Source organism: Dermochelys coriacea, chromosome 2 (genome assembly GCF_009764565.3).
Source record: "Dermochelys coriacea isolate rDerCor1 chromosome 2, rDerCor1.pri.v4, whole genome shotgun sequence".
In the NCBI taxonomy this organism is placed as follows: Eukaryota; Metazoa; Chordata; order Testudines; family Dermochelyidae; genus Dermochelys; species Dermochelys coriacea.
The window spans coordinates 45,366,586-45,393,794 of NC_050069.1; the positions used below are offsets into that span (position 1 = coordinate 45,366,586).

A 27,209-nucleotide genomic window follows, 5' to 3' on the forward strand; every position below is an offset into this window, starting at 1 on the left:
CTACCAGGATTGAGAAGGGGAACCTGGCTCTAGGTATCAGGTCTGCCATACGAGGTCCAACAGACCATTCAGGATCTCCCCTTTGAGGACTCTATTTTCCGAAACAACTGATAAAAGGCTACGTAGCCTAAAGAACTCGAGAGCCACCCTCAAATCACTGGGCCTCCACATCCCCGCCATGCAGCCGAGACATTTTAGGCTGCAACCTCCTCCACGGTTCTACCAACTGCAGCACTGGCAAGACGGCTCATGGAGGAGAAACAGGAGTGGCAGAAAGAGGCCTCACCTGTCCTCAGACGCGGGCTCTTGCCCATCCAAACTTTCATCCGGTCAGAAGCAGGCCTTTTGAAGGTGCGAACAAGGACGGTGCACCAGAACTTGGACTGAATCCAACCCACCTTACCTTCTCATCCTGACTACCCCTTTTCTACCCTGCGTGGGCCGTATCACATTGGACCGTTTAGTGCTCCGCACAGTAGAGAGGGGATACTCCCTCCAATTCTCTGCCCTTCCGCCCTTCCACTCCCCTTTTCTGTCCCTCTTCAGAGACCCTTCTCACGAGCAACTCCCCATACAGGAGGTGCACTCGCTCCTATTGCTAGGAGCAGTGGAAGAGGTTCCTCAGGAGCTGAAGGGCAAGGGTTTTTATTCCCGATATCTCCTAAAAGCCAAAGCCATATACTGAAAGCCAAAGGCGGGCTCAGGCCCATCCTAGACCTGTGAGAGCTCAACAAGTTCATGAAGAAACTGAAGTTCTGCATGGTCTATTTGGCCTCCATCATCCCTTCCTTGGATCCAGGGGACTGGTATGCCACCCTCCATTTGAAGGACACGTCCTTTTATATAGCAATTACATTGTCCCACAGAAAGTACCTCAGGTCTGTGGTGAGCAACAAACACTACCAGTTTACAGTCCTCCCGTTCGGCTTGTCAGCGGCTCCTCGTGTGTTTACCAAGCGCATGGCAATCGTGGCTGAATTCCTATGCAGACACCAGGTACAGGTACTTTGACGACTGGCTGATGAAGGGCTGCTCCAGGTCTCAAGTGGAGGCACAAGTCAACTTCATAAGAATGACATTCGATGAACTGGGCCTTATCCTGAACATGGGGAAATCGACTCTGTCCTCTGTTCAGCGGATGGAGTTCATGAGGCAGTGCTGGACTCAACACACGCTAGGGCATACCTCCTGGAAGTGAGGTTTCAGGCCCTGGGCGACATCATTTGAAGTCTCAGGCAGTTTACCACCACCACCACAAGGAATTGCCTGAAGCTTCTAGGACACATGGCCTCTTGTACCTTTGTGATGCAACATGCCAGGCTCAGACTCCAGCCTCTCCAATCGTGGCTAGCCTTGGTGTATTGGCCAGCTCGGGACAGTTTGGACAGCCTTGCCCGGTCCTCGACTTCTTCCAGTGATGCCTTGACCCACAGGTAATGTGTGCAGAGGTCCCCTTCACTGGTCCTCAGCCATCCCTCTCACTAGTGACGGATGTGTCAGCCTTGGACTGGGGAACACATCTGGGAGACCTCAGGACACAAAGCCTCTGGTCTCAGGTGGAACTTGCTCTCCACATTAATGTCAGAGAGCTGAGAGCGGTGCATCTGGCATGCCAGACTTTCCGAGCCCACTTGACAGGGAGATGTGTATCATTCATGACAGATGACACCACAGAGATGTTCTGTATCAACAAACAGGGGGGTGCATGGTCTTCTCCCCTGTGCCAGGAAGCCCTCACGCTGTGGGACTTTTGTGTAGCTCATTCGATACACCTGCAAGTATCGTACCTCCTGGGAGTACAGAACGAGTTGGCAAACCATCTCAACAGGTCTTTTCACCGCCATGAGTGGTCCCTGCACCCGGACGTTGTGAACTCCATCTTCTAACGGTAGGGCTTTCTCCAGATGAACCTGTTTGCCACGCGACACAACAGGAAGTGCCAACAGTTTTGCCCAGGCTCCATCATGGACGCGTTCCTCCTCCCATGGGGAGGCCGTCTTCTCTACGCGTTCCCACCCATCCATCTCATGCACAAAGTGCTCCTCAAGATACAAGGGAAGAGGCTTCAGTGATATTGATAGGTCCAGCCTGGCCCCACCAACACTGGTACACATCTCTCCTGGAAATGTCCATGGAAGCTCCAGTTACCTTGCCACTCCTCCCAAACTTAATAACTCAGGATTACAGCTGTCTCCAGCACCCAAATCTTGAGTTGTTGCACCTCATGGCATGGAAGCTCCATGGCTGAACTCCATGGAGCTCTCCTGCTCATACCTTCCTTGGCAGTAGGAAACCCACCACCAGGGCTACCTACCTTGCCAAGTGGAAGAGTTTCTCATTCTGATCAGCGCAGCATCACTCGTCCCAGATGCTCGCCTCTTACCCACTCATACTGGACTACCTTCTCCATCTCAAGCAGGAGGAATTGTCCATGTCGTCAATAAGGGTTCACTTGGCTGCCCTCTCTGCCTTCCATCCAGGCGCAGAGGGCCGGTCGGTGTTTGCCAACCCTATGGTCAGCCGTTTCCTGAAGGGTCTCGATAGGCTATATCCTCACGTCCGGCAACCAACCCTGACCTGGGACCGCAATCTGATCCTTTCCAAATTGATGGGTCTGCCCTTTGAACTGCTGGTGACGTGTTCCCCGCTCTACCTGTCATACAAGGTGGCGTTTCTGGTAGTGATAACCTCAGCCAGAGGTTGAGGCCCTAACATCAGAGCCCCCTTACACCGTGTTCTATAAGGACAAGGTTCAGCTCAGTCCACACCCAGATTTTCTCCCGAAGTTGTCTCCCAGTTTCACATGAACCAGAAATCTTCCTCCCAGTGTTCTATCCTAAGCCGCACTCGAGTGGCAGAGAGCAGAGGCTTCACTCATTGAATGTCCACAAAGCGCTAGCCTTTTACATTGAAAGAACGAAACCGTTTAGGAAGTCATAACTGTTTGTGGCTGTGGCAGACAGGATGAAGGGTATTCCAGACTCCTCCCAACGAATTTCCTTGTGAATCATGTGCTGCATCCATGAATGCTATAACCTAGCAGAGGTGCCTGCCCTTCTGCTCACAGCGCACTCCACTAGGGCACAAGCTTCTTCAGCAGCATTCCTGGCTCAAGTCCTGACCTAGGAAATATGCAGAGTGGTGATGTGGTCTTCCATACATACTTTCACCGCGCATTATGTGATTACCCAGCATGCCAGAGACGATGCGGCCTTTGGTAGAGCAGTGCTCCAGTCAGTGGACAGCTCTGACCCCGTCTCCTGAATTTAGGGCTTGGGAGTTACCTGATTGGAATTGACATGAACGAGCACTCGAAGAAGAAAAACAGTTACTCCCCTTCTCTTAACTGTTGTTTTCAAGATGTGTTGTTCATGTCCATTCCAATACCTACCCTCCTACCCCTCTGTCAGAGTAGCTGGCAAGAAGGAACTATGGGGGTAGCAGGTTGATAGGGCTCTATATTGAGTGCCATGATGGTGCCACTCCAAGGTACCCTCAGACCAACTCGATGGATACTGCTAGGGGGAAAATCTTCCAGCTGCCATGCATGCACATGTGCACATACTTGATTGGAATGGACATGAACAACACATCTTGAAGAACAACAGTTACGAGAAGGTGAGTAACCATTTTTTGTTGTTGTTATTGCCAAATTATTATTTCAGCATCCCGGTTTTTTTAAATTCCTTTAGGTAAGGTCACTTAGGTTTAAGATGTATCAGTGCTACAGGTAAATGTGTCCCTAGTCATCTTCCTATCAGAAGTGCTGCAGGAGATAGTCCAGGTACAAGTGGTGTTGACTGATGTATGTGTTCAGTGATTTTTGCAGAAATCTTTTTAAGTCTGCACTGTTCTCTCCATCTCCCTCTTCTAAGGGTAACATGGACTTATAATATGTTCAAAATCCTGTGTCAATACTAGGAATGGTTCAGTGGTAAATTGAGTCCTGTTGCCATATATGAAGACTTCAGGAACCACGTGTCTTGCAAATATTAATTTTAGTTTCTGGATAATCTGTGAGTTTTGTGTGAGTATAGCCAAGTCAATGTAACTGGAGAAAAAATTGACTACAATAATATATGTACGTACCAGAAAAACAAATGTGTTACTACCCTCTGCTAAGGTCTGTCAGGTAGCTTTGTAGTGAGTAATTTTTTTTTGTTTGTTTTTTCCTTGATACATACGTCGCAGCCCTTTACTAAGATCTGAATTTGCCTGTTCAGTCTGGGCCACCATATGGATTGCTGTGCTCAGGCCCCATACTTTTTTACATCTTGGTGTCCCTTATGGATTTTGGAGAGCATCTCTTTCTGAGGTATCATAGGGATAAAAACATGCTGTCCTTTCAGAAGTAGGCCATATGAAGGTCATTTTGGTCCTGCCAATATGGCTATAAATCTGTTGGAAGTTGACTCCTTCAACCCCACCCTCTTTGGCAGAGTTGAGTAAGTTTCTGTCAAGTCTTGTCCTTTAGTTGTTCATCTCTAATTGCTGAAGTTGGCTGGCAGATGCTGAAATTGCTGCCAGAATGTAAACTTTGGTATCTTCACTAAAACCTTTAGTTCATCTGTGGGTGGCTGCGTAATTGGAGCTCTAGGTGGAGTGTCTGCTGCTATGAGTGCTGTCTCAGATATGTGTTCAATGTTGAAGGAAAACTACATAAGCCATATTTGAACTCTTTGAATCCTAGATAGGTCATCCAGTGATTTTGCACCCAATAATGCCAATAAAGGCTTGTGGTCTGTTTCTGTGTTAAAATCCAAGTTGAATGGATAGACACTGAGCATTCACAGGTCCAGGCAACTGCTAGAGCTAATGTCTGGTCAGCTGCAGAAGCATATGTCTTTCTCTGCACACACTCTTTTCTTAAGTTGCGTAAGGTCCACACAAATGTGGATTTTGTCATTGGTTTTCAGTCAATGGGTTCTTTTATCTGGGAAATAATCCTCAAGTCGTACATTCTCTCAATATTCTTTGACTTTGCCCAGAAAGGGTATAGGGGTATAGCATGGGACTTTGAGAGCAAAACGTAGTTGCTGATGGCACTAATTTTATTTTGTACTCCCCAGATAGCTCCCTAACTCAGTGAAGATGTGTGGATACATCTCCTATATAGTTTGCTTTTTTTCTATTATTTCAGTCCAGTTTCTCTATTAGTTGTAGTCCTTTTATTGCTAGCAACCCTAGTTTTTAGTCCCTGTATTACATATATTTGTTGAAGAACTTTACGTCTTTTCTCCAGTTTCCCACAGAACTATTCACAAACATCCAAGGTAGTGTACTAGCTCCATGTAGAATATTATTTGGTCCTTGCAGCTCTCCATCCCAGGACTGATAATACCTCTTTTTGGCAGCGACTGCTGCCCCAGTATCAGTGTTAAATTTAAGGTTTCAATGCTTCACATTTATACGTGTATACCAAGGTATAATTTGTTCTATTGAGAATATAGTCCCTAGAAATATGGATGAATTGTCATCCTGTTACCCGGGGTTCTTTCAACCAAAGCTCTTGGTAACTTTTACTCTGTGCGAGGTGGTGTCAGGAAATAAATCAGGGGAGACACGGCCATCTGACTGATAGATGGCTAGCACAAACAGGACAACACGAGTGCTTTCACTTAAAGCTAAACTTTACTTAGTCTCAAGCACTTATACACACGTCCGCAAGAGGTTAGTAAAACACCCCCAACCCTTGATAATTACCAAAGCTGAGTGTAGCTCTCGAGTGGCACAGCGGCAGGCTTCCGGTGGCCAAATCTTCTGTCTGCCAGGGGGGACTGCAAGATGTATCCAGAGGGAGAGTCCAAAAAGAGTCCACCTACCTCAAACTTTTCCCCCTTATTTATACATTAGTAATAGAATGACATGTCCCTTAAAGAAAACTTGTTAAGTAAGCATTTTCAATAGTCAAGCAAGAGGTTCCTATCTGATTATCATTAACCAGATGTGGGTTTTTCCAGAGTTGCACCTTGAGGCCCCATAGACATTCCTGGGGCATATCCTGCTCTTCTAGATGCATGTATCCAGCAACTTCAACACAATTCTTATCAGGAAGGATGCGGGGTCAAGCTGCCCTTTCTGTGACACCCAAAACCCCCTTCCCCTCCTGCCTTGGTTAAGCTAATCTGCTGACTTGGCTAATTTACAGCCTGCTGACGTGGCCGCTTTAGTAATACGCCATAGTGTTTCAGGGCACTTTACTGGTTTGCCAGAGTCTCCCTGTACAATCCTACAATACACCTCCCTCTTGGATTGTTTCCATTACTCTTGGTGTCTTGTGCTATTGCAAATGTCCCATTTTATGGCAGTTCCTACATTCTTCCTCTGTTTGCTGGATGTTGTTGCCAGCTTTGACTTGGTGCTTGCCACAGCTTTTCCAGCCTTCCCTCTTACAGGGTTCTTTGATTTCTCACCTCTAGTTATGCACTGTTTCTTACATTGTAAATTTGCTCCTGGTCACATTTGTGTCTTTTTTCTTACTGTGTTGGTCCTCTTTTCTTCCCATTACCACTTCTTTAAGGAAAGGATGCACTTAGGTTGACAACATGTATTTTGGAGACAGAGAGAGAAAGAGCCATCCTGAAAAGCAGAACTAGAGACTTCCCGACCAGAAGCTCCTCTCTTTAGTAAGCTCATACTGCAACATATCCTGGTCTTCTGGTAACTGTGTTGGACCAGGGACTCTCCAACTCTACAGAGGATAGTGGAGAAGGGATGGAAGAGAAGAGGGTTTTGCTTAAACAATACACAAGGTCAAGATCAGATTTAGTCTGGAAGTTTTCCAGCTACATCCTCTGCTGCTTCTCTGCCTGTGCTCCCTCAGGAACTCGGTGTCTGTCAAATAGATATTGGGTAAGAGACAAGTGGGGCTTTGTCTGATGAGTCCATTTTAACTGGCTTTGACTGTCACTTGCTGGGAAGAAGAAACAGCTTAGACTAATGATGGCTGATATATGTACAGAGAGAGCTTGCAGTATGAGCATGATGAAACAGGAAGGAATTAGAAGTGTGCAAATGCATATTCCAACCTGTTGAATTTGTAGGTCCAAAGAACCTAATGAACCTACATTATTTATCTGTGCAATGTGATACAGGTGATAACTATCAGTTTTATGGGCCAAGGACTTCGCATTTCATAGTTCTGTCCAGAGGTCAGCGGCCCCAGCAGCGCGACCAACACAAGGGCAGACAGAGCCACGTTCCACTCGTTAATGCGCATGCTCACAAACTACAAGGCTTTGGGAATTTGTTCCTGAGGCGGCCCCAACTGGTCTCTCTTTGGGAGGGGAGGAAGAGTCCTATAGTGCAGATGTCTTTCCTAGGGCTTTAGAAAGTTCAGATATTTAAAGAGGTTTTTTTAGTACAATTGCAGAATCTAGTTTTCATTGCAAAAAAAAAAATGAAGAGTGCCCTTTAAAAACTTTTGCACTTGGTGGACTCAAGACTCTTCTCCAGTATAGAATCATAGAATATCAGGGTTGGAAGGAACCTCAGGAGGTCATCTAGTCCAACCCCCTGCTTAAAGCAGGATGTCTTTTGGCTGTCGTATTTAGCAAGGAATGGTAAATTAAATGACATAGTTTAAAGGTACATAGTTTTGGAGAATTAACTGCTGTAGAGCCATCATTAAAATATTTGTTATATAGATGATTTTAGTTCATATCAACTTTAATATAAATCTGGAAGCATTCTCTATGTAACTACAATCCAGCCTCATTAATAACCACATTACTGGAGTAAGTAGTACCAGAGTGCTTTAAACTGGTGGAAAGAGTAATGTAACAGGGTGGCACAACCCTTAAGGGCTGGTGGGCTGAAGCTACTGATTACAGAATGAGCCAAACCTGGGAAAGATCAGGATGATTTTCCTATAAAGAACAGGCGTAGGCTGCAGTGGTTTGGGAAAGTGTAAGAAAGCATAGAGAGTTGGGAGGGAATGTAAAGGGGTCTTGTAGGGAATGCCCTGAGACCAATGGAGCAGGAGGCTCCTAAGGGAAAACCTGGGCTGAGTTTGGACCTAGAAGTTTGGGGGCCTAGAGGCCAGTGCCAAAAGACTGAGTTCCAGCCAGGAAGAGTTGGGCTGTGAGAACAGATTGGAACAGAAGAAGAGCTCTGGCTGTGAGAGAAGACACCAGAAATCATTATGGACTGTTGTGTGGTGATGGACTTTATTTTGGGACCCGGAGAATTGTTTTTGTTGTTAAACTATCCCTAAGCAGGTGGTGGTGGTATTCATGGGAAAACCTGTGTGCAGTTCTTAAGTGGCCTGCAAGAAGGGGGCAAAAGGGACAGCGTGCCTGAAAAGCAACCCTTGGTCAGGAGGGAACATGCAGTAAATGGCCACTTTGCTACAAGCAATAATAGACTTTCTCCTTGTAGTAGTAGATTTGATCCTAACAAATGAACTTTAATCAAAGAGAGGACATACCCGGTATGAAATATTTACACCAACATTGGTCACCTTTGCAATTTACCCTTCGGAGGGAATATCAGTAAGTGGGGGGATTTCAGTTGTTGATGTCCAGTAGCTTCTGGTTCCCTGTGCTCTTTCAAGGCTGCATAGTTCTCATTATCTAATTCTGTTGCATCACTGGAAGAGCAGATATTTGGATGTAAGTCATTCTGTTGGTTGTTCTGCTTTGTTTACCATGGAAGGAATGACAGAGGATTTGAGTCATGAGAGCTGAAACTGGAGCTAGCACTTTTCAATTATCTTTTTTTTTTAAGTTGAAGATATTTTTAGGGCTTAAAAATCCCAAATGGATAAATTTCTATAGTTTGTTCACAAGTAAGTTGAAACAGCTGCATCACTTTATTGAAAATTGGCTCAAAAATATTCCAAGCTGGGATAGTTCTGTGCCAAATTTCACCCTGGAGTGAATTTTTATGAGTTATAAATTCCTGCAATTTATAATGGAAATTCTGACAGCTCCTTAACCATTGCATAGCAAACAGTGCTATTATAATACTTGGAGGGTAGAAACCCCTGCTGGTTTTTTTTTTCCCCTCTTCTCATGAGGTAACCTTTGGGTTGTTTCTCTGGTTGCTTTAGAAAATGACTGTTCTTCTGCTCTGTGGTGCCCGCCTATCTTAGGAGGTCAGCAGCTCCTGTAATATAAAGCTCCAGTGGCCTTGTACTCTAATGGTGGAAATCATCCATGATGCATTGACTGGATGAATTTGTTGGAGTTTAGGATACAAATATTCATTCCCTAATTCTCTTCCCCTTCCTTCCCCTAAGAGACTTTGTAGCTTTCCTCTGACAATACATTCTGGTGCTGTGCCTTTCCTTTTGGCATCAAATGCATTATAATTATTCACATCCTTTATGCATGACTTTTGCTCAAGTACAGACGGTCTTCACAATATTTAATCCCTAAGGTGGGGCTGTTTGGGGGAGGAGAGCTTGTACAAGGGGAGCATCCCCTGTATGCCACAAAGGGGATCTCTCCACTGGATATGAATAGATGCTGAATAGACTGGTGGGGTGCAGGGGGACTCCTGCGGCAGGTTGATGTTTTCTACACACATGCTGTCTGATGGCTACTGAACATTGCTGTTGCCATTTTAGTAAATAACATACCATTGGAGGTGTATCATAATTTGCATTTTGTAGCTCACTGGACTATCAGGCTCCAGGTTGATTTGTTAACTACTGTTTTGGTTTTCTGGTTGTTATTTGTTTTAAAGACCACTGTTGACCCTGCTATTGGTCCCGTTCTTGGGGCACAACTCTTTCTTTCTATCACTGAACTCTTAAAAATGTTAGATCTGCCACTGAAGCTACAATTTATTATAGATGTACCTTATATTCAGTGCATCATTTACATTAACTCTTTTTTCTACCTTAGGAAAACAAGATTACAAGAAAAGCAGGCCAGTGTTAAGAGCAACAAAATTAAAAGCAGAGGCCAAGAAAACTGCACTGGGCATAAAGGTAGATATCTATTTGATAGCTTACACCATGCTGAGTTTCTTTTCCCCATAGATGTACTGTGTGAATATTGATTTTTGAGAGATATTGTTTGACACTTCAAGACCTAAGTGGAATGCCAGAATCTAAAATATTTGAGGGATTGTTTTTAACCTTCAAATAACTGGAATAACTGAAACTCTAAAGGACTTTAAATGTTCCACATTCTTGATATGAAGCATACTTTTATTTAACAGTTCCAGTGAAATATTATATGTTTAGAAACAGGATTTTTTTAGACAGGTACTGTATAAACAAAAATGCTTTAATGGTTTTATATAGTTATTCAAAATAGCCGTGAATTCTTGCCTTCTTCTAGTATGTTATATCCAGCAGTTGTTTAAAAGCAAATATTGGTATAGTCTCATCATTAATAAGTATAATATATTATATTATAAGACCTCTCCCATTGGCATTAAAAAAAAACCCACCTCCGCGAGCAGTATAAGCGATGTCATCAGGAGAGTTTCTCCTGCCGACGTAGTGCTCTGCACACAAATGCTTATGTCAGTGCAATTTATGTCACTCAGGGGGTGGAATATTCACACCCCTGGGCGACATACATTTTGCCAACATAGGCTGTAGTGTAGCTCTTTTTTTTTTTTTTTTTTTTTTTCAATTCTGTGACATGACCTTCTAAAAGTGATGTTCCACCTGGTCATTTTTATTGTCCATTCAGCTCCCAGTTAATTTTAAAAAAAAATCCCTCTTATGAGTGTTTTTGGAGATTTTTGCTAAATGTCTTTTACAAGTGAGAATACTGTGTACCTGTATTCTCAGAAACTATATCACTCACTATTTCCTTGTATTGCATAATTCTTACTTGAAAAGTACACAAAACTGCGAAGAATAAAGATACATAGAATCTTAAGTATAAATGTTAGTGACTGAGGAAAATAGGAGAGAATTTTATGTTGCAACATGTTTTTCCCTTAACATATTGTAGTCTAGCAGAGCATCAGCTCTGCTAAACTTAAAGTTGAGTGTTGCTGTTTAAGGGATGACTATTGTAAGTTCTCAAAATCTGCATGCTTAGTTAGATTGTCTTTAAATTTGCTGTACCTTATGAGGGTGCCTGGGGGTAGTGTTAGTGGTCTAAGTTTGTGGTCATTTTAGCAAGAGGTCTCCCCGCCCCATCACCTGGTTCATCTAACTGTTTTCTCACCTGGGGTTCAGACTCTGGCTCTGGTCCTCCCCAAACTGATCTCACTGAGGATTTATTTTAGCTAATGCATGGGACCCACTGCCCCTCCAGGGAAGCAAGATTGAAAAAGTTATTAAGAGTAAAGTTTGTAACTACAGTTCTGTGCATGCCAAACTGATGTACCCAAAAGAGTGAAATGCACATCTGCAGCAAGGCTAGGGCTCTGTAGAAGCCAGAAGGTTGGTAGGCAGCCTGTTGTCACAATAACTGGGTTACATGCTGTGGTGACTGAATCTAAGCTGCACCCATGCAATGTGAATTTGAGCCCTACCATTAGCGGCTTTTAGAGAATGTGTGTGTCCTTGATCTCTGACTGCATTTTGCAGGAAAGTTTTGCCCTGAAACCAACATTTCTAGTTTAAGAGTAATATTTTAATAAGATATGCTCTAAAATTCACATTCACATTCAGACTGATTTTACTTTTAAAATATTATCAAGGAAATTGGTATTAAATAAAGAGAAGATGAAAGAACACAAGTGGTTAGGATAATGTACTCATGATTCATAATCTTCATCTGCTTCCACAGAATGGAACTAAGTAGGATCAAAAGGAAAGCAAAATGCTGAGTTGTTTGGTCAAGGGTTCCTGATACAGAGCCTTCCTGCTCCCCAACATCAACTGCTCGTAACATTTACAGCTTCTCATACTTTTTTTGGTGCAGAGCCAGGGGATATAGGATGTCAGAACAGTGAAGGCAAATGTGTGGGCATGGGGGCAGTGCGGGGATACGGAGACTGGAAGAATGCAGGATGGTGCTCTGGCCCTTTGCCAACTTAGAGCTGTGAATCACACCCTTAGATAATGGCCCTTTTTAGCGTAAAGAATCATCCAAATACTGTTTTTTGAAAACCCAGTTCAGTGACTAGAGTTTTGATGTTGCACTGGATTTCCAAAAATGTAGTTTTTCTGTGATCCCTCAGTGAATAAAGGCTCATCCTCAAAGGGACCTTTGCTCTCTGGCTTCTCAGAAGTGCTGACAGAGCAGAACCATGGGGAAGGGTAAGTTGGGCAACAGTGCTAGACTTGAGCAGGGAAGAGAGATGGAGGTTGCTCAAAGGCTTCCCTTCCCTCCACTGTCCCCTAATCAGGGGAAGAAACCCAGAAGTCCCCTCCTTCCCCATGCTTCCTCCAGCAGTGGGGAAGGGGTTCAAGGCTCCCTCTTCACTGGTTGCTGCTGCTACTAGGGAAAGAGGGAGGTCAGAGCAATGCAGGAGAGTGTGGGGAGGAGAGAACGGTGATCAGAGCATGCAGTGAGGGATTTGGGGAGCACTTCAGCTCTGCCCCTGTGAATATTCCCTCTTGCCCCCACTATTTCTGACCCTCTTTCAAAATATGCCCCCATAGTACTGAGAGTAGGAGAGGAACAAGAATGTTCAGTGCATGACACGGGCATACAATGTAGAGCAGGGGTGGTCAAACTTTCTGGCCCGAGGGCCACATCGGGGTTGCGAAACTTTATGGAGGCCAGGTAGGGAAGGCTGTGCCTCCCCAAACAGCTTGGACCCGCTCCCTATCTGCCCCCTGACTGCCCCCCTGAGAACCCCTGACCCATCCAATGCCCCCCCTCACTCCTTGTCCCCTGACCGCCCCCCGGGACCTCACCCCCTATCCAAACCCCCTGCTCCCAGTCCCCTGACTGCCTGACCCCTATCCACACCCCCCCCTCGACAGACCCCCCGGAACTCCCACACCTATCCAACCCTCCCTGTCCCCTGACTGCCCCAACCCCTATCCACACCCACACCTCTAACCGCCCCCTGGGACCCCACCCCTTATCCTACCTCCCTGCTTCCGACCCCATCCAACCACTCCCTGTCCCCTGACTGGCCCTAGGATCCCCTGCCCCTTATCCAACCCCTCCCCATCCCCTTACCACGTCACTCAGAGTGGCAGGAGCTTGAAGCCATGCTGCCTCCCTGCCCAGCAGGAGCAGTGGGCCAGAGCGCTGGCAGCGTGCTGAGGCTGCAGGGGGCGTAGCGGAGGACAGCCTCCCCGGCCGGGAGCTCAGGGGCCGGGCAGGACGTTCCCATGCGCCGGATATGGCCTGCGGGCCGTAGTTTGCCCACCTCTGATGTAGAGACTGGGTGAGGAGTGGAATGGGCTGCAGAGGGAATGAACAGAACAGGTAATCATCAAGTAATGCATCCCCTGTAAAAACTCCTAGTGTCTGGCAGTCAGAGGCTAGGGAAACCCAGAGCATGAGTTGGCATTCCTGACCATCTTGGCTAATAGCCACTGATGGACCACTGATGGACCTCATGAACTTACGTAATTTTTTTTTAACCCAGTTTTAGTTTTGGCCTTCACAATATCCTCTGGCAACGAGTTTCACTGGTTGACTGTGTGTTGTGTGAAGAAGTACTTCTTTTGATCATTTTAAACCTGCTGCCTATTATTTCATTGGTGATCCTGGTTCTTGTGTTATATGAAGGAGTAAATAACACTTCCTTATTCACAAAAAGAATACAGACTAACACGGCTGCTATTCTGAAACTTCCTTATTCACTTTCTCCACACTATTCATGATTTTATAGACCTCTATTGTACCCCCCATTTGTCGTCTCCTTTCCTACCTGCAAAGCCCTTGTCTTTTTAATCTCTCTCCATGTTCCATAACCTTAATCATTTTTGTTGCTCCTCTTTTGTAGTAGATCATATTTGGGAACTGGGAACGAGTATGTTCAGTGCATGGAACAGGCATACAATACAGAGACTGGAATGAGGAGAGGAATGTTTGGTGCATGGTACAGTACACAGCACTAAGATCATAGTTGGGAGCTGAGAAGTGGCATGACCAGAGCATATACCAAAGACAATTTTGAGACCAGGATGAGGAGCAGAGAACAGGATTGCTTAGTGCATGGTACAGACCCACAGATGCGATGGAATGAGAACACCCATTGAGATGAACAGAGCAGCACTTGCCTCTCTGAGCCCTTTTCAGGCTGCATTCATCTTCATGGTGTGTTCTTATTCATTGAGGAGATCTCATTGAAATGAACGGGCCCTTCACACCTCTCTGAGGGCTTGTCTACACTACCCCTTAAATTGATGTAACTTACGTCACTCGGGTGTGAACAAACCAGCCCTCTAAGTTACCTTAACTTAAAGCAGTGTCTACACCGCACTGTTAGCTGGAGATGCTCTCCTGCCGACATAGTTTCTGCCTCTCCTTTTGGTGGAGTAATTACGTTGACAGAAGAGTGCTCTCTTGTCGACGTAGCACATCGGCACCCATGTAGCGCGGTAGTGAAGATGCCCTGAATATCCTCCTCTGAGCTTGCTAAAGGTCAGCTGTAGCTGCAGATACAGAGCTGGGCAGGGGAGGGAGATCTGCAAATGCTGGCGGGGCAGCTATATGCTGTCAAAGGGGTGTATGCTATGGGGGATGGTGAGCTAAGGAGGGGTGAGAAGAGACACACACACACACTAGTCTCCTCTCATATGCTTAAAGTTACTATAAACTACGTGGAATAATAATTTCAAAATATTGTGAAAACGTCTGTTTTCTCTCCCTATCGTGTCAGCACCTCCACACTCCAAAAAAATGTCATAGCACGAGCATTATCACCATTTGACTGTAATGAAACACACAGGAAGGCGAAAGACCCCACAAACATGCCATGTGGTATCTTTAATCTCAGTTCCACTTGCATACCAAGTGATAGTGTTACATTAAGAAGGTATAGTTGTCTCCTACAAATAACATCTCTTTTTCTGTTAAAAAAAATTAGGAAATACAATGAGAAAACACTTTGTTAATGCAGAGTTAAGATTGCCCAGTAGTGCCTCGTGCACTTCCAGAACATCAGATTCAGCTACACCAGAGGTAGGCAAACTACGGCACCCGGGACGATCCTGCCCGGCTCCTGAGCTCCTGGCCCCTTCCCCTCTGTCATCCCCCCCTCCCTCCCTCCCTCCCTCAGCCTCAGGGCGCCCCCAGTGCTGTGACCCGCCACTCCTGTGAGGCAGGGCATCGTCGTGGCTGCAAGCTCCTGCCGCTCTGAGCGGCATGGTAAGGGGGCGGGGAGGGGTTGGATAAGGGGCAGGGGTCCCGGGGGACAGTCAGGGGGCAGGAGGCGGTTGGATGGGGGAGGAGGTCCCGGGGGGCGATTAGGGGTGGGCATGTGGATAGGGGTAGGCGCAGTCAGGAGACAAGGAGCGGGGTGGGGTGGAGTTGGATGGATCGGGGGCTCTGAGGGGGCGGATGGAGCAGGGTCCAGGCTGTTTGAGGAGGCACAGCCATAAAGTTTTGCAACCCCAATGTGGCCCTCGGGCCAAAAAGTTTGCCCACCCCTGAGCTACAATCAAGCCTCTGGAAAAGCAGGAAGTGAAGAGTTAAGGAAAGCAAACTTAAGCCTTTGAAAACATTTAATGTACGTGCAATCCCTGCAATATGCCATCCCTGCAATGCAACCTTAGCTATGCCTTCATGGAGTGATGCCCCAATATGCCCATAACACACATTCTAGAATCCCTTGCAGATGTTGCAGAACAGTTAGGAAACAGCACAATAAACACTGTATGGTAACATATAATATCTTCTCTTTGCTAAAGCAAAACTTGGGTTTAGGTCAGACATAGCAAAGAATTGATGTCTAAACAAACAGGCATCCGATGAAGTGAGCTGTAGCTCATGAAAGCTTATGCTCAAATAAATTCGGTAGTCTCTAAGGTGCCACAAGTCCTCCTTTTCTTTTTGCGAATACAGACTAACACAGCTGCTATTCTGAAACCTACACAAACATTGATCTTGTTCCGCACAAACCACCAAGACTTGCTAAATGTCACAGCCCCTTCACCAAATTACTGTCATCATATCACAGTGACTGCTCTTCCAACCTGCTCCACCTAATCTCTGAACTTTTCAATACAACTACATCTAGCACAGTGAATGAAGTTGGAGTGCATGTAGATAAATCTGAGTCTGAAATCCTTCTCATTCTATCAAACATCACTTAGGGCACAAACAAGGCTCTGCCATCCCTGTCTATCCTGAGCTGCTTTGTATGTTCTCTGCATTTTTAAAGCACAGAAGTTTTCCCTCTCAGCACCTTCTATGTGTTCTTCAGCTGCCAGATGGCATGCTTGCTATGGCAAATGCTCTGGCTTCATTCTGAACATGTTCCAGATAGCTCCATCTTCTTTTCTGGATAACTTTGGATATATGAAGTAGTTGAACTCTGTCTACTTATTATGGCACCTTCCTTACTCAACTATTCCCACTAACTGTTGCCAGCTCCCAGGGTCAGAGTTAAGGTTACCTTGCAGGGATGACATGTACTTTAACTGTGTATTTCTTGGTTTTCAGAGGCTTAAGTTTTCATTATCTCAGTGGATTGAGTAGCTGAGCTTGAGGTGCTGGCAGGCCTCAAGACACCACAACACAAATTTAACTCTGCATTAACAAAGTTTTTGTTGGTGAACTGTAATAAGAAACAGGGTTCATATGTGCTAAGGGTAGGCTTTATTTTCTTTAAAGAATACAGACCCGGATCCTATACCATTAAAATCAATGGGACTTGCAATTAACTTCAGTAAGGGTCAGATCAAGCCCGTAATATGTGTTTGAAAAGTAGCTGATATACAAAATTCTGTGGTAATTGCAATGGTAGCAAACAGTCTGGAGACAACATAATAAATAATCCTGGAAGTACCCAGTCTTGTTGCCAAATCTGTGAAAAACACATACTTAGGTGTATTTTCCAAGGATTTTATTTACTCATAGTGCCTTCAACATGTGGTGCAGTATTCCTCCCTTCTAAAAATCTAAAAATTGCTAACTTGTAGATAACAGAAGTATTATAAGGGCAAATCCATCCTTGGCATAACTGCAGTTGTTGTAATTATTATTTAATTAATGTATTAAGATGTGCTGCAATAGTGTCTAGAGGCCCCTATCAAGCAACAGGATCCCATTATTCTATATTCTGTACAGACATATAATAGACAGTCCTTGCCCCAAAGAGCTTGCAGTCTAAACATGCAAGGTGAGATAGTAAGTGGATATAAACAAAGAAAGAGGGTAGAATGTGAGGAGACAGGAGATAAGAAGATAAATTAACAGTGAAAAATCATCTCCTCATAACCAGGGAAGTGAGTGGAGTTCCAGCAGGGGTGCATTTCACCCAAAGGGTTTACAAGATTTGTTTGGAAAAAAGGAAGAAACCACCCCCTGGAAATGATATGAAACTTTTTGGAATCAACTGCCCTGAAGTTGTGTACATTTCAGAGCTAGCTTACTAATTAGCTTGTCTTGTCAAATTCTGATTGTTTTTCATTTTAATGCAGGATTTAAAGTAACAAAGTTTCTTTCAATCATTGCCATTTAGTACTTTTTAATTTCCTCAATGAGCAATTTTTTCCATGTTGATAATGTCAGAGTAGCAACTAAGGACTTATAAATATCAAAATTTAGTTGAACCAGGGTGACTGCACTTGTTTTGAGTGTGCAGTATTTTGTCCTTTTAAAAATCTTATCAAATATTGTCATTGTTTTGGCTAAGTTTGGGTGTATGGCACATCCTCAGGCAGCCTCTAAGGACCTCCCAGATGGGAAGGACCCCCGTCTGAGGACATAACTCTGAGACTACAGCTATACTATGAGGTAGGTGTGTGATTCCCCTGCTCATCTGCACATCCTTGCACTAGCTCTCATTGAATTAGCACAAGTATAAATAGCAGAGTAGCTGCAGCAGCAGAAGTACAGCTGAGCCTTGCTGAGTACAAACCCACCTGAAACTGGTGAACATAAGAGTGGCCATACTGGGTGAGAACAATGGTCTAGCTAGCCCAGTACCGTGTCTTCTGACAGCAGACAGTACCAAATGAAGACAATTATAGGACTGGAAGGGACCTTGAGAGGTCATCTAGACCAGTCCCCTGCACTCATTGCAGGACTAAGTATTATCTAGACCATCCCTGACAGGTATTTGTCTAACCTGCTCTTAAAAATCTCCAATGATGGAGATTCCACAACCTCCCTGGGCAATTTATTCCAGTTCTTAAGCATCCTAACAGTTAGGAAGTTTTTCTAATGTCCAACCTAAATCTCCCTTGCTGCAATTCAAGCCCATTGCTTTTTGTCCTATCCTCAAGGTTAAGAAGAACAATTTTTTCTCCTCATCTTTGTAACAACCTTTTATGTACTTGAAAACTGTTTTCATGTCCCCTCTCAGTCTTCTCTTCTCCAGACTAAACAAACCCAGTTTTTTCAACCTTCCCTCATAAGTCATATTTCCTAGACCTTTAATCATTTTTGTTGCTCTTCTCTGGATTTTCTCCAGTTTGTCCACATCTTTCCTGAAATGTGGCACCCAGAACTGGACACAATTCTCCAGTTAAGGCCTAATCAGTGCAGAATAGAGAGGAAGAATTCTTATGTCTTGCTTACAACGCTCCTGCTGATACATCCCAGAATGATATTCACTTTTTTTGCAACAGTGTTATACTGTTGACTCATATATAGCTTGTGGTCTACTATGACCACCAGATGTCCTTTCCACAGAACTCCTTCGTAGGCAGTCATTTCCCATTTTGTATGCATGCAACTGATTGTTCCTTCCTAAGTGGGGTTCTTAGAATTTGTCCTTATTGAATTTCATCCTGTTTACTTCACACCATTTCTCTAGTTTGTCCAGATGATTTTGAATTATAATCTTATCCTCCAAAGCACTTGCAACCCCTCCCAGATTGGTATAATCCGCAAACTTTATCAGTGTATTCTGTATGCCATTATCTAAATCATTGAGGAACATATTGAACAGAACCAGACCCAGAACTGATCCCTGTGGGACCCCACTCATTATGCCCTTTCAGCATGACTGTGAACCACTGATAGCTACTCTCTGGGAACGATTTTCCAACCAGTTATGCATCCACTTTATAGTAGCTCCGTCTAAGTTGCATTTCCCTCGTTTGTTTATGAGAAGGTTATGCGAGAGAGTATCAAAAATTTTGCTAAAGTCAAGATATACCACATTTACCGCTTCCCTCCATCCATAGGACTTGTTACCCTGTCAAAGAGAGCTATCAGGTTGGTTTGACACAATTTGTTCTTGACAAATCCATGCTGACTATTACTTATCAACTTATTATCTTCTAGATGTTTGCAAATCGATTGCTTAATTATTTGCTCCATTATCTTTTTGGGTACAGAAGTTAAGATGACTGATCTGTAATTTCCCAGGTTGTCCTTATTTCCTTTTTTATAGATTGGCCCTGTAGTTGCAGTCTTCTGGAATCTCTCCTGTCTTCTATGATGCTAGTGGCTCAGATATCTTCTCAGTCAGCTCCTTGAGTATTATAGGATGCATTTAATCAGGCCCTGGTGATTTGAAGCTATCTAACTTCTCTAAGTAATTTTTAACATGTTCTTTCCCTATTTTAGCCTCTTATCCTAACTCATATTCACTGGCATTCACTATGTTAGACGTCCAATCACCAACAACCTTCTGGGTGAAAACCGAAACAAAGAAGTCATTAGCACCTCTGCCATTTCCACGTGTTCTGTTATTGTTTCTCCCCCACCCCACCCCCATTGAGTAACAGGCCTACCCTGTCCTTGGTCTTCCTCTTGCTTCTAGAAGAAGAATTTGTAGAATGTTTTCTTATTACCCTTTATGTCTCTAGCTAGTTTGATCTCGTTTTGTGCCTTGGCATTTCTAGTTTTGTCCCTACTTTTGTCCCAAATAACTTGTGTTATTTGTTTGTATTCACCCTTTGTAATTTGACCTAGTTTCCACTTTTTGTGGGATTCTTTTTTGATTTTTAGATCATTGAAGATCTTCTGGTTAAGTCAGGGTGGTCTTTTGCCATACTTTCTATCTTTCCTACGCAGTTGGGATAGTTTGCACTTGTGCCATTAATAATGTTTCTTTGAAAAAACTGCCAACTGTCTTCAGTTGTTTTTCCCCTTAGACTTGCTTCCTATGGGATCTTACCCAAAAACTCCCTGAGTTTGCTAAAATCTGCCGCCTTAAAGTCCATTGTCTTTATTTTGTTGTTCTCCCTCCTATCATTCCTTAGAATCATGAACTCTATCATTTCATTATCCCTTTCCCCCAAGCTGCCTTCCACTTTCAAATTCTCAACTAGTTCCTCCCTATTTGTCAAAATCAAATCTAGAATAGCCTCTCCCCTAGAAGCTTTCTTCACCTTCTGAAATAAAAAAATGTCTCCAGCACAGTCCAAGAACTTGTTGGGTAATCTATACCCTGCTGTGTTGTTTTCCCAACAGATGCCTGGGTAGTTGAAGTCCCCCATCACCACCAAATCTTGTGCTTTGGATGATTTTGTTAGTTGTTTTAAAAAAAAAAAAGCCGCATTGACCTCTTCTTCCTGGTTAGGTGGTCTGTAGTAGATTCCTATCATGATTCACCCTTGTTTTTTACCCCTTTTATACGGTACCCAGAGATTTCAACAAGTCTGTCTCCTATTTCCATCTCAACCTCATTTCAAGTGTATACATTTTTAATATGTAAGGCAACACCTCCTCCCTTTTTTCCCTGCCTGTCATTCCTGAGTGACCTGTACCCTTCTGTACAAATATTCCAGTCCTGAGTATTATCCCACTAAGTCACATCTGTGATGCCAACTGTGTCATAGTTGTGTTTATTTACTAGCATTTTGTAGAATCATAGAAGATTATGGTAGGAAGAAACCTCAAAAGGTCATCTAGTCCAACCCCCTGCTCAAAGCAGGACCAACCCCAACTAAATCATCCCAGCCAGGGCTTTGTCAAGCTGGGCCGTAAAAACCTCTGAGGATGGAGATTCCACCACCTCCCTAGATAACCCATTCCAGTGCTTCACGACACTCCTAGTGAAATAGTTTTTTCTAATATCCAACCTAGACCTCCCCCACTGCAACTTGAGACCATTGCTCCTTGTTCTGTCATCTGCCACCACTGGGAACAGCCTAGCTCCATCCTCCTTTGACCCCCACCCCCCTTTCAGGTAGTTGAAGGCTACTATCAAATCCCCCCTTACTCGTCTCTTCTGCAGACTAAATAAGCCCAGTTCCCTCAGCCTCTCCTCATAAGTCATGTGCCCCAGCCCCCTAATCATTTTCGTTGCTCTCCGCTGGACTCTCTCCAATTTGTCCACATCTTTCTGTAGTGGGGACCCCAAAACTCGATGCAGTACTCCAGGTCTGGCCTCACCAGTGCCAAAAAGAGGGGAATAATCACTTCCCTCGATCTACTGGCAATGCTCCTACTAATGCAGCCCAATATGCCGTTAGCCTTCTTGGCAACAAGGGTACACTGTTGACTCATATCCAGCTTCTTGTCCACTGCAATTCCTAGGTCCTTTTCTGCCACTTAACCCGTTGGTCCCCAGCCTGTAGCGGTGCATGGGATTCTTTCATCCTAAGTGCAGGACTCTTCGCTTTTCCTTGTTGAACCTCATCAAATTTCTTTTGGCCCAATTCTCCAGTTTGTCTAGGTCACTCTGGACCCTGTCCCTGCCCTCCAGCATACCTACTTTTCCCCCCAACTTAGTGTCATCCGCAAACTTGCTGAGGGTGCGATCCATCCCATCATCCAGATCATTAATGAAAATGTTGAACAAAATTGGTCTCAGGACCAACCCCTGGAGCACTCCGCTTGATTCAGGCTGCCAACTAGACATGGAGCCATTGATCACTACCCGTTGAGCCTGGTGATCTAGCCAGCTTTCTATCCACCTTATAGTCCATTCATCCATACATACTTTTTTAACTTACTGGCAAGAATACTGTGGGAGACCATATCAAAAGCTTTGCTAAAGTCATGGTATATCACGTCCACCACTTTCCCCATATCCACAGAACCACTTATCTCATCATAGAAGGCAATCAGGTTCGTCAGGCATGACTTGCCCTTGGTGAATCCATGTTGACTGTACCTAATCACCTTCCTCTCCTCCAAGTTCTTCAAAATGGATTCCTTGAGGACCTGCTCCATGATTTTTCCAGGGACTGAGGTGAGGCTGACCGATCTGCAGTTCCCTGGATTCTTTTTTAAAGATTGGCATTATATTTGTCTTTTTCCAGTCGTCCAGGACCTCTCCCAATTACGACGAGTTTTCAAAGATAATGGTCAATGGCTCTGCAATCACATCAGCCAACTCCCTCAGCACCCTCAGATACATTAGATCCAGCCCCATGGACTTGTTCATGTCCAGCTTTTCTAATTAGTCCTTAACCTGTTCTTTCACCACTGAGGGCTGCTCACCTCCTCCCCATACTGTACTGCCCAGTACAGCAGTCTGGGAGCTGACCCTGTCTGTGAAGCATTGAGTACTTCAGCACTGAGTACTTCAGCATTCAGCTTTTTCCACATCATCTGTCAGTAGGTTGCTTCCCACATGCAGTTAGGGTCCCACACTTCCCTGACCTTCTTCTTGTTGCTAACATACCTGTAGAAACCCTCTTGCTACCCTTCACATCCCTTGCTAGCTGCAACCCCAATTGTGCTTTGGCCTTCCTGATTATACCCCTGCAGATCTGCTGGCATGCTCGAGCAGTATTTTTATACTCCTCCCTGGTCATCTGTCCAAGTTTCCACTGCTTGTAAGCTTCCTTTTTGTGTTTAAGCTCACTGAAGATTTCTCTGTTAAGCCAAACTGGTTGCTTGCCATATTTGCTATTCTTTCTGCACATCGGGATGGTTTGTTCCTGTGCCTTCAATAAGGCTTCTTTAAAATACAGCCAGCTTTCCTGGACTCCTGGATTTCGAGGTCTTCCTGCTTATTCCCCATACTTCTCGGATTGGTATACAGACATCTAAGATACTGATTTGATTCCTCCCCTCCCCACCCCCCGGCAAGTTCTGTCTTGTCTCTCCCTTATCCCTGCTATAGCAGTCCATGTTCCCCCCAATTTCTGACCCTTCTCCCTGGTCTCCATGTTTTTGACTTACCTGTGGGCTTTGGTCACCTGCCCCCTTCAAACTTAGTTTAAAGCCCTCCTCACTATGTTAGCCAGTCTGTATCCAAATATGCTCTTCCTCTTCCTCCATAAGTGGTTCCCCTTTCTGCTTAGCAGTCCTCCTTCCTGGAACAGCATCCCATGGTTAAGAAAGCTGGAGCCCTCCTGGTGACGCCATCCTTGCAACCAGGCATTCACCTCCAGAGTGCATCTGTGTCTGCGTGGGCCCCTACCCTTGACTGAAAGATCGAAGAGAACACCACCTGTGCTCCCAACTGCTTCACCCTTACTCCCAGAGCCCTGTAGTCACTTCTGATCTGCTGATGGTCATACTTCGCAGTATCATTAGTGCCCACATGGATGACTAGCCATGGGGTAGTAGTCAAACGCCAGATGATCCGCGACAATCCCTCCGTAACGTGTCAGATATGGCCCCTGGCTAGTCGGCATACCTCCCAGGATGCCATGTCAGGGCGACAGATGGGTGCCTCAGAGGAGTTGAGTGTTTCCTGCATCAAGGAGGGAGGGAAGCTGTGCCAGCAGCAGGAGAACTGCCTCTGTACCTCCTTCTAGTAATAAAAAGATGTTGTGTTGTTAAACTTGAGTTCATCCAAGTGTCACTATTCCAGTATCGCTGCATGGCTGTGCTAAGCCACCAGTAAGGGGACTGCAAGGTCATGTAAAAAAAATAACATGCCCAAGATTTCCTTTAAATGTACCTCTGTAGCATGTGCAAGTTTTCTATAGTTAACCCTAGCTTTGATACCCAAAATAGAAACCAAAAAATAAATATGGGTAATGTTTTGCACTGCCTGTGCCTCAGTATAGTCACTAATAAATATAACAAATTCACTGGAGAGGATAGGAATAAGGGTCTGTCTGGTTCTCCACTACCTAATCCCTTGTGCAGCCAAATCAGAATGGTAGCATTTTATACCCACTTTGCTCAGATGCACATGACTGTGCAAGGGGCAAGTCAGTAGAGAATAAGGCTGATTAAATAACGGGGACATTGATGGAACCAAGGAAAAACTAATTTCTGAATATGGGAAATGTACTATCCATCCATTCTTCTACATAGCTACCTCATCTATTTACCTATACAGCTAGCTCCCTACCAGAAATCTGTCTCACCTGGAGCTAGATGCATACAAATAGATGATGACATTCTTGATGCAGTTTGCCAAAGATTTCATGCTGTTCATAATCTTCTGAGTTAATCCACTTTGCCAAGATATGTTAGGGATATCTTGTCACAAACACTTTTTCATGTTTTCCTCCCCAAAAAAGAAATACCCAGTGTCACTGTCACTTTCTTCTTTTCTCCCCTTTTCAAACATGCCTGAGTTTAAACTAACTAGAAGTAGCTTAGAATTGGAGGGACACACACCTGTGATGTTCAGTCACATTGAGTTTCAAAGTGATATCAGTTCAGAGATTATACTCATGGATTGGGAGGATTTAAAATAAATACATGTGAATGTTTTTTTTCCTGTGAATACTGTACTTCTCTATGTACAGTATGGGAATTTGTCTTATGTCCAAAATTGGCTGCACTGTATTTTTCTTCCTTGGTTAGGCCCCAACTCTGCAAACTGCTCAGGGCATTCTCAGAGCCCTACTGACTTCAGTGGGGCTTTGTGCTGGCATAGGGGTCTATCCATTTAGAGCAGGATAAGAGACTTAGGCTGGTGTAAATCATTGTAGTCAGTTGCAGTGAGTTACAATGATGTAAAATTGGCATAAATGAAAGGAGAGTCAGTTTATTATATACAGTAACTAAGTATGTTTCCTTTATGGAAAAGTCCTATAGAACTTAATAGAGATGAAATCAGTAGGGTTCTACAGAAACAATTCTCAAAACTCTATAGAGATTTATAGAGGATGATATTCCTTCTAAAGACTTGTTTAACCATACTTCAGAATTCTATAGCAGGAATATTAGTCTCTTAAATTCTGTACTATGGTGAGAAAAAATGGTAGTGATCATTTTCAATTAATATCTCTAGGTCTTTTCCCATAAGAATTAATTATTCAGAGTGAAATTCTCTGAGTAAAATAACTTTTACGAAGGAGGAATCCAAAAGTTACCAGTAGTAGGGAGCTACATTTGTTTTAAGGCGTTGCCTTTATGTATGGCTCACAAATTGTAAAGGCTGATATGATATATAAAAATTAAAATGACAACTTTTACTCGTGTTGCAAAGAAAATATAGCAGTTTTGTAGTGGTTTTGGTACGATGTTCATTGCAGGGTTTCTATTTGAAAGTTTATAAATTAGATACAGTTCTAAAACATATTTAGGCTTGGAAGGATTCGATTTTTATCGGTAAATGTCAATTTCACCATGTGCACACAAACCAACAAAAATATTACCTTTGATGATAATCATAATTTACAGATAGGCAAAGAATAGGATATTTACTTTGTATATTTGTGATGTTGATAATTTTGTGTTTTAATGATTATAAAGCTTTAACTTTTTGAATCTCATTAAAAAATTATTGGCTGATCCCCAGTTGTCTGACACCCCCATTAATTGCCACAACTGAGAAAATTTAAATTGATAAAAATAGGAAAAATGTTTAAAACCATAATTTTGCATAACTCTGAAAATGTAAATCAATAAAAATTGGAAAAATGCTAAAACCCATCAATTTTATCTGTTAAAATTATTTTTAAAAATCGAATCCCTGCAACCGTAGACATACTAGACTGCATGCCTAATTGTGAACAATGTATCATTCATTCTGTTAGATCGGTTTGTTACCTGACAAAATTTGTCACTCAAATATTTGCAACCACAGCATGAGTTTTTTGTTCCACTGCGTTTCTCAATAACTCAAAGTTGAGGTTCTTGTATCATTCTTAAGCCTAGAATTTTAATACATTAGTTTCACTTCTCAAGTCTTTTCAGTACTAAGGTCTCTTAATGGTTAATAAACATTAGGTCTCCTACCTCCTTCCTAATACTCCTGTGATTGAGGAAAATAGCAGTATTATCCCCAATTTATAGATGGCAAAGCTAAGGTGTAGAGAAAGATAAATTCCTAAAGTCATACAAATCATTAGATAATTTGGGAATAGAATCCAGATCTTCTGACTCCCAGTTTCTTCTTGTAATCACTAGGAAATGCTTCTTCATTATAAAACATTGCCAACAAGTTTTTTACATACAGCACACAATTTTCTAAGGGCGACTGTGGAAAGAAGAGGTGGAGGAAAAAAAAAAGGTTAGCTTGCGATAAAGTGGAAAGCCTAGCATCCAAATGAGAGGGGAAAAAATAATACTGCTCTCTGTGTCAGTGTAAATGGTGGCTGCATTGTATGGTATTGTTGTCCACTCTTCTGAGCAGATGGAATTTGCAGTTGTTTGTCACTTGTTCATTACATCCTCTTAAAATTAGTAGCTGTGTGGCCAGATGGGTCTGGGAGCACAGCTGTGGATACAAGAAAATAAATGAAACCTGTCTAATGCTGCTCTGCCCTTTTGAGATATAGAAGTGTTGCAACTGCAACAAAGCAAAAATTACATTCATTTAATATGTTAGTAAATTAGATGTAATTCTTTTTTTAATCAAATAATATAAAATGAGATGATAAGGTTCAAATTATAGTATAATTAGAATAGGAAATTCTAGTTACAGCCTATAGCAAATGCCCTAAGCAAATTTATACAAACAATTTAAACATTTGTTTAGAAGAATAAAAATCACTTATAAATTAGAGCAACAAGGTAAGTGAGGTAATGTCTTTTACTGGACCAACTTCTGTTGGTGAAGAAGAGCTCCGTGTAAGTTCAAAAGCTTGTCTCTTTCACCAACAGAAGTTGATCCAATAAAAGATATTACCTTCTCCCATCTTGTCCCTTTAATATCCTGAGACCAATACCACTACAACAATGCTGCAAGTGACTTAAAAATTAAACCACCATCCCTGTAGAACATAAACTAAAGGGTTCTCATAGAACAAAGATTTGTACAGAGCATAAGTCAAATAAGCAGTAATATTTCAAAGTTTATTAGGTGACATATGTTTGAATGATTGATCCAACATTCTGATCAAATATAAAATGCATTCATGTAAATGCAAATGAAAATGCTGTTCTAGAGAAGAACAC

At 43.4% G+C, this 27,209-nt stretch overlaps 1 protein-coding gene across 1 annotated transcript in view; it reads left to right on the forward strand.

Annotated features, from left to right (window-relative positions):
* TRIQK (triple QxxK/R motif containing) overlaps positions 1 to 27,209 on the forward strand; it is a 94,955-nt gene that overhangs the window by 60,276 nt on the left and 7,470 nt on the right. Inside the window, 1 exon segment of the mRNA XM_038392788.2 lies at positions 9,852 to 9,937. Coding sequence (XP_038248716.1) covers positions 9,852 to 9,937 — 86 coding nt within the window.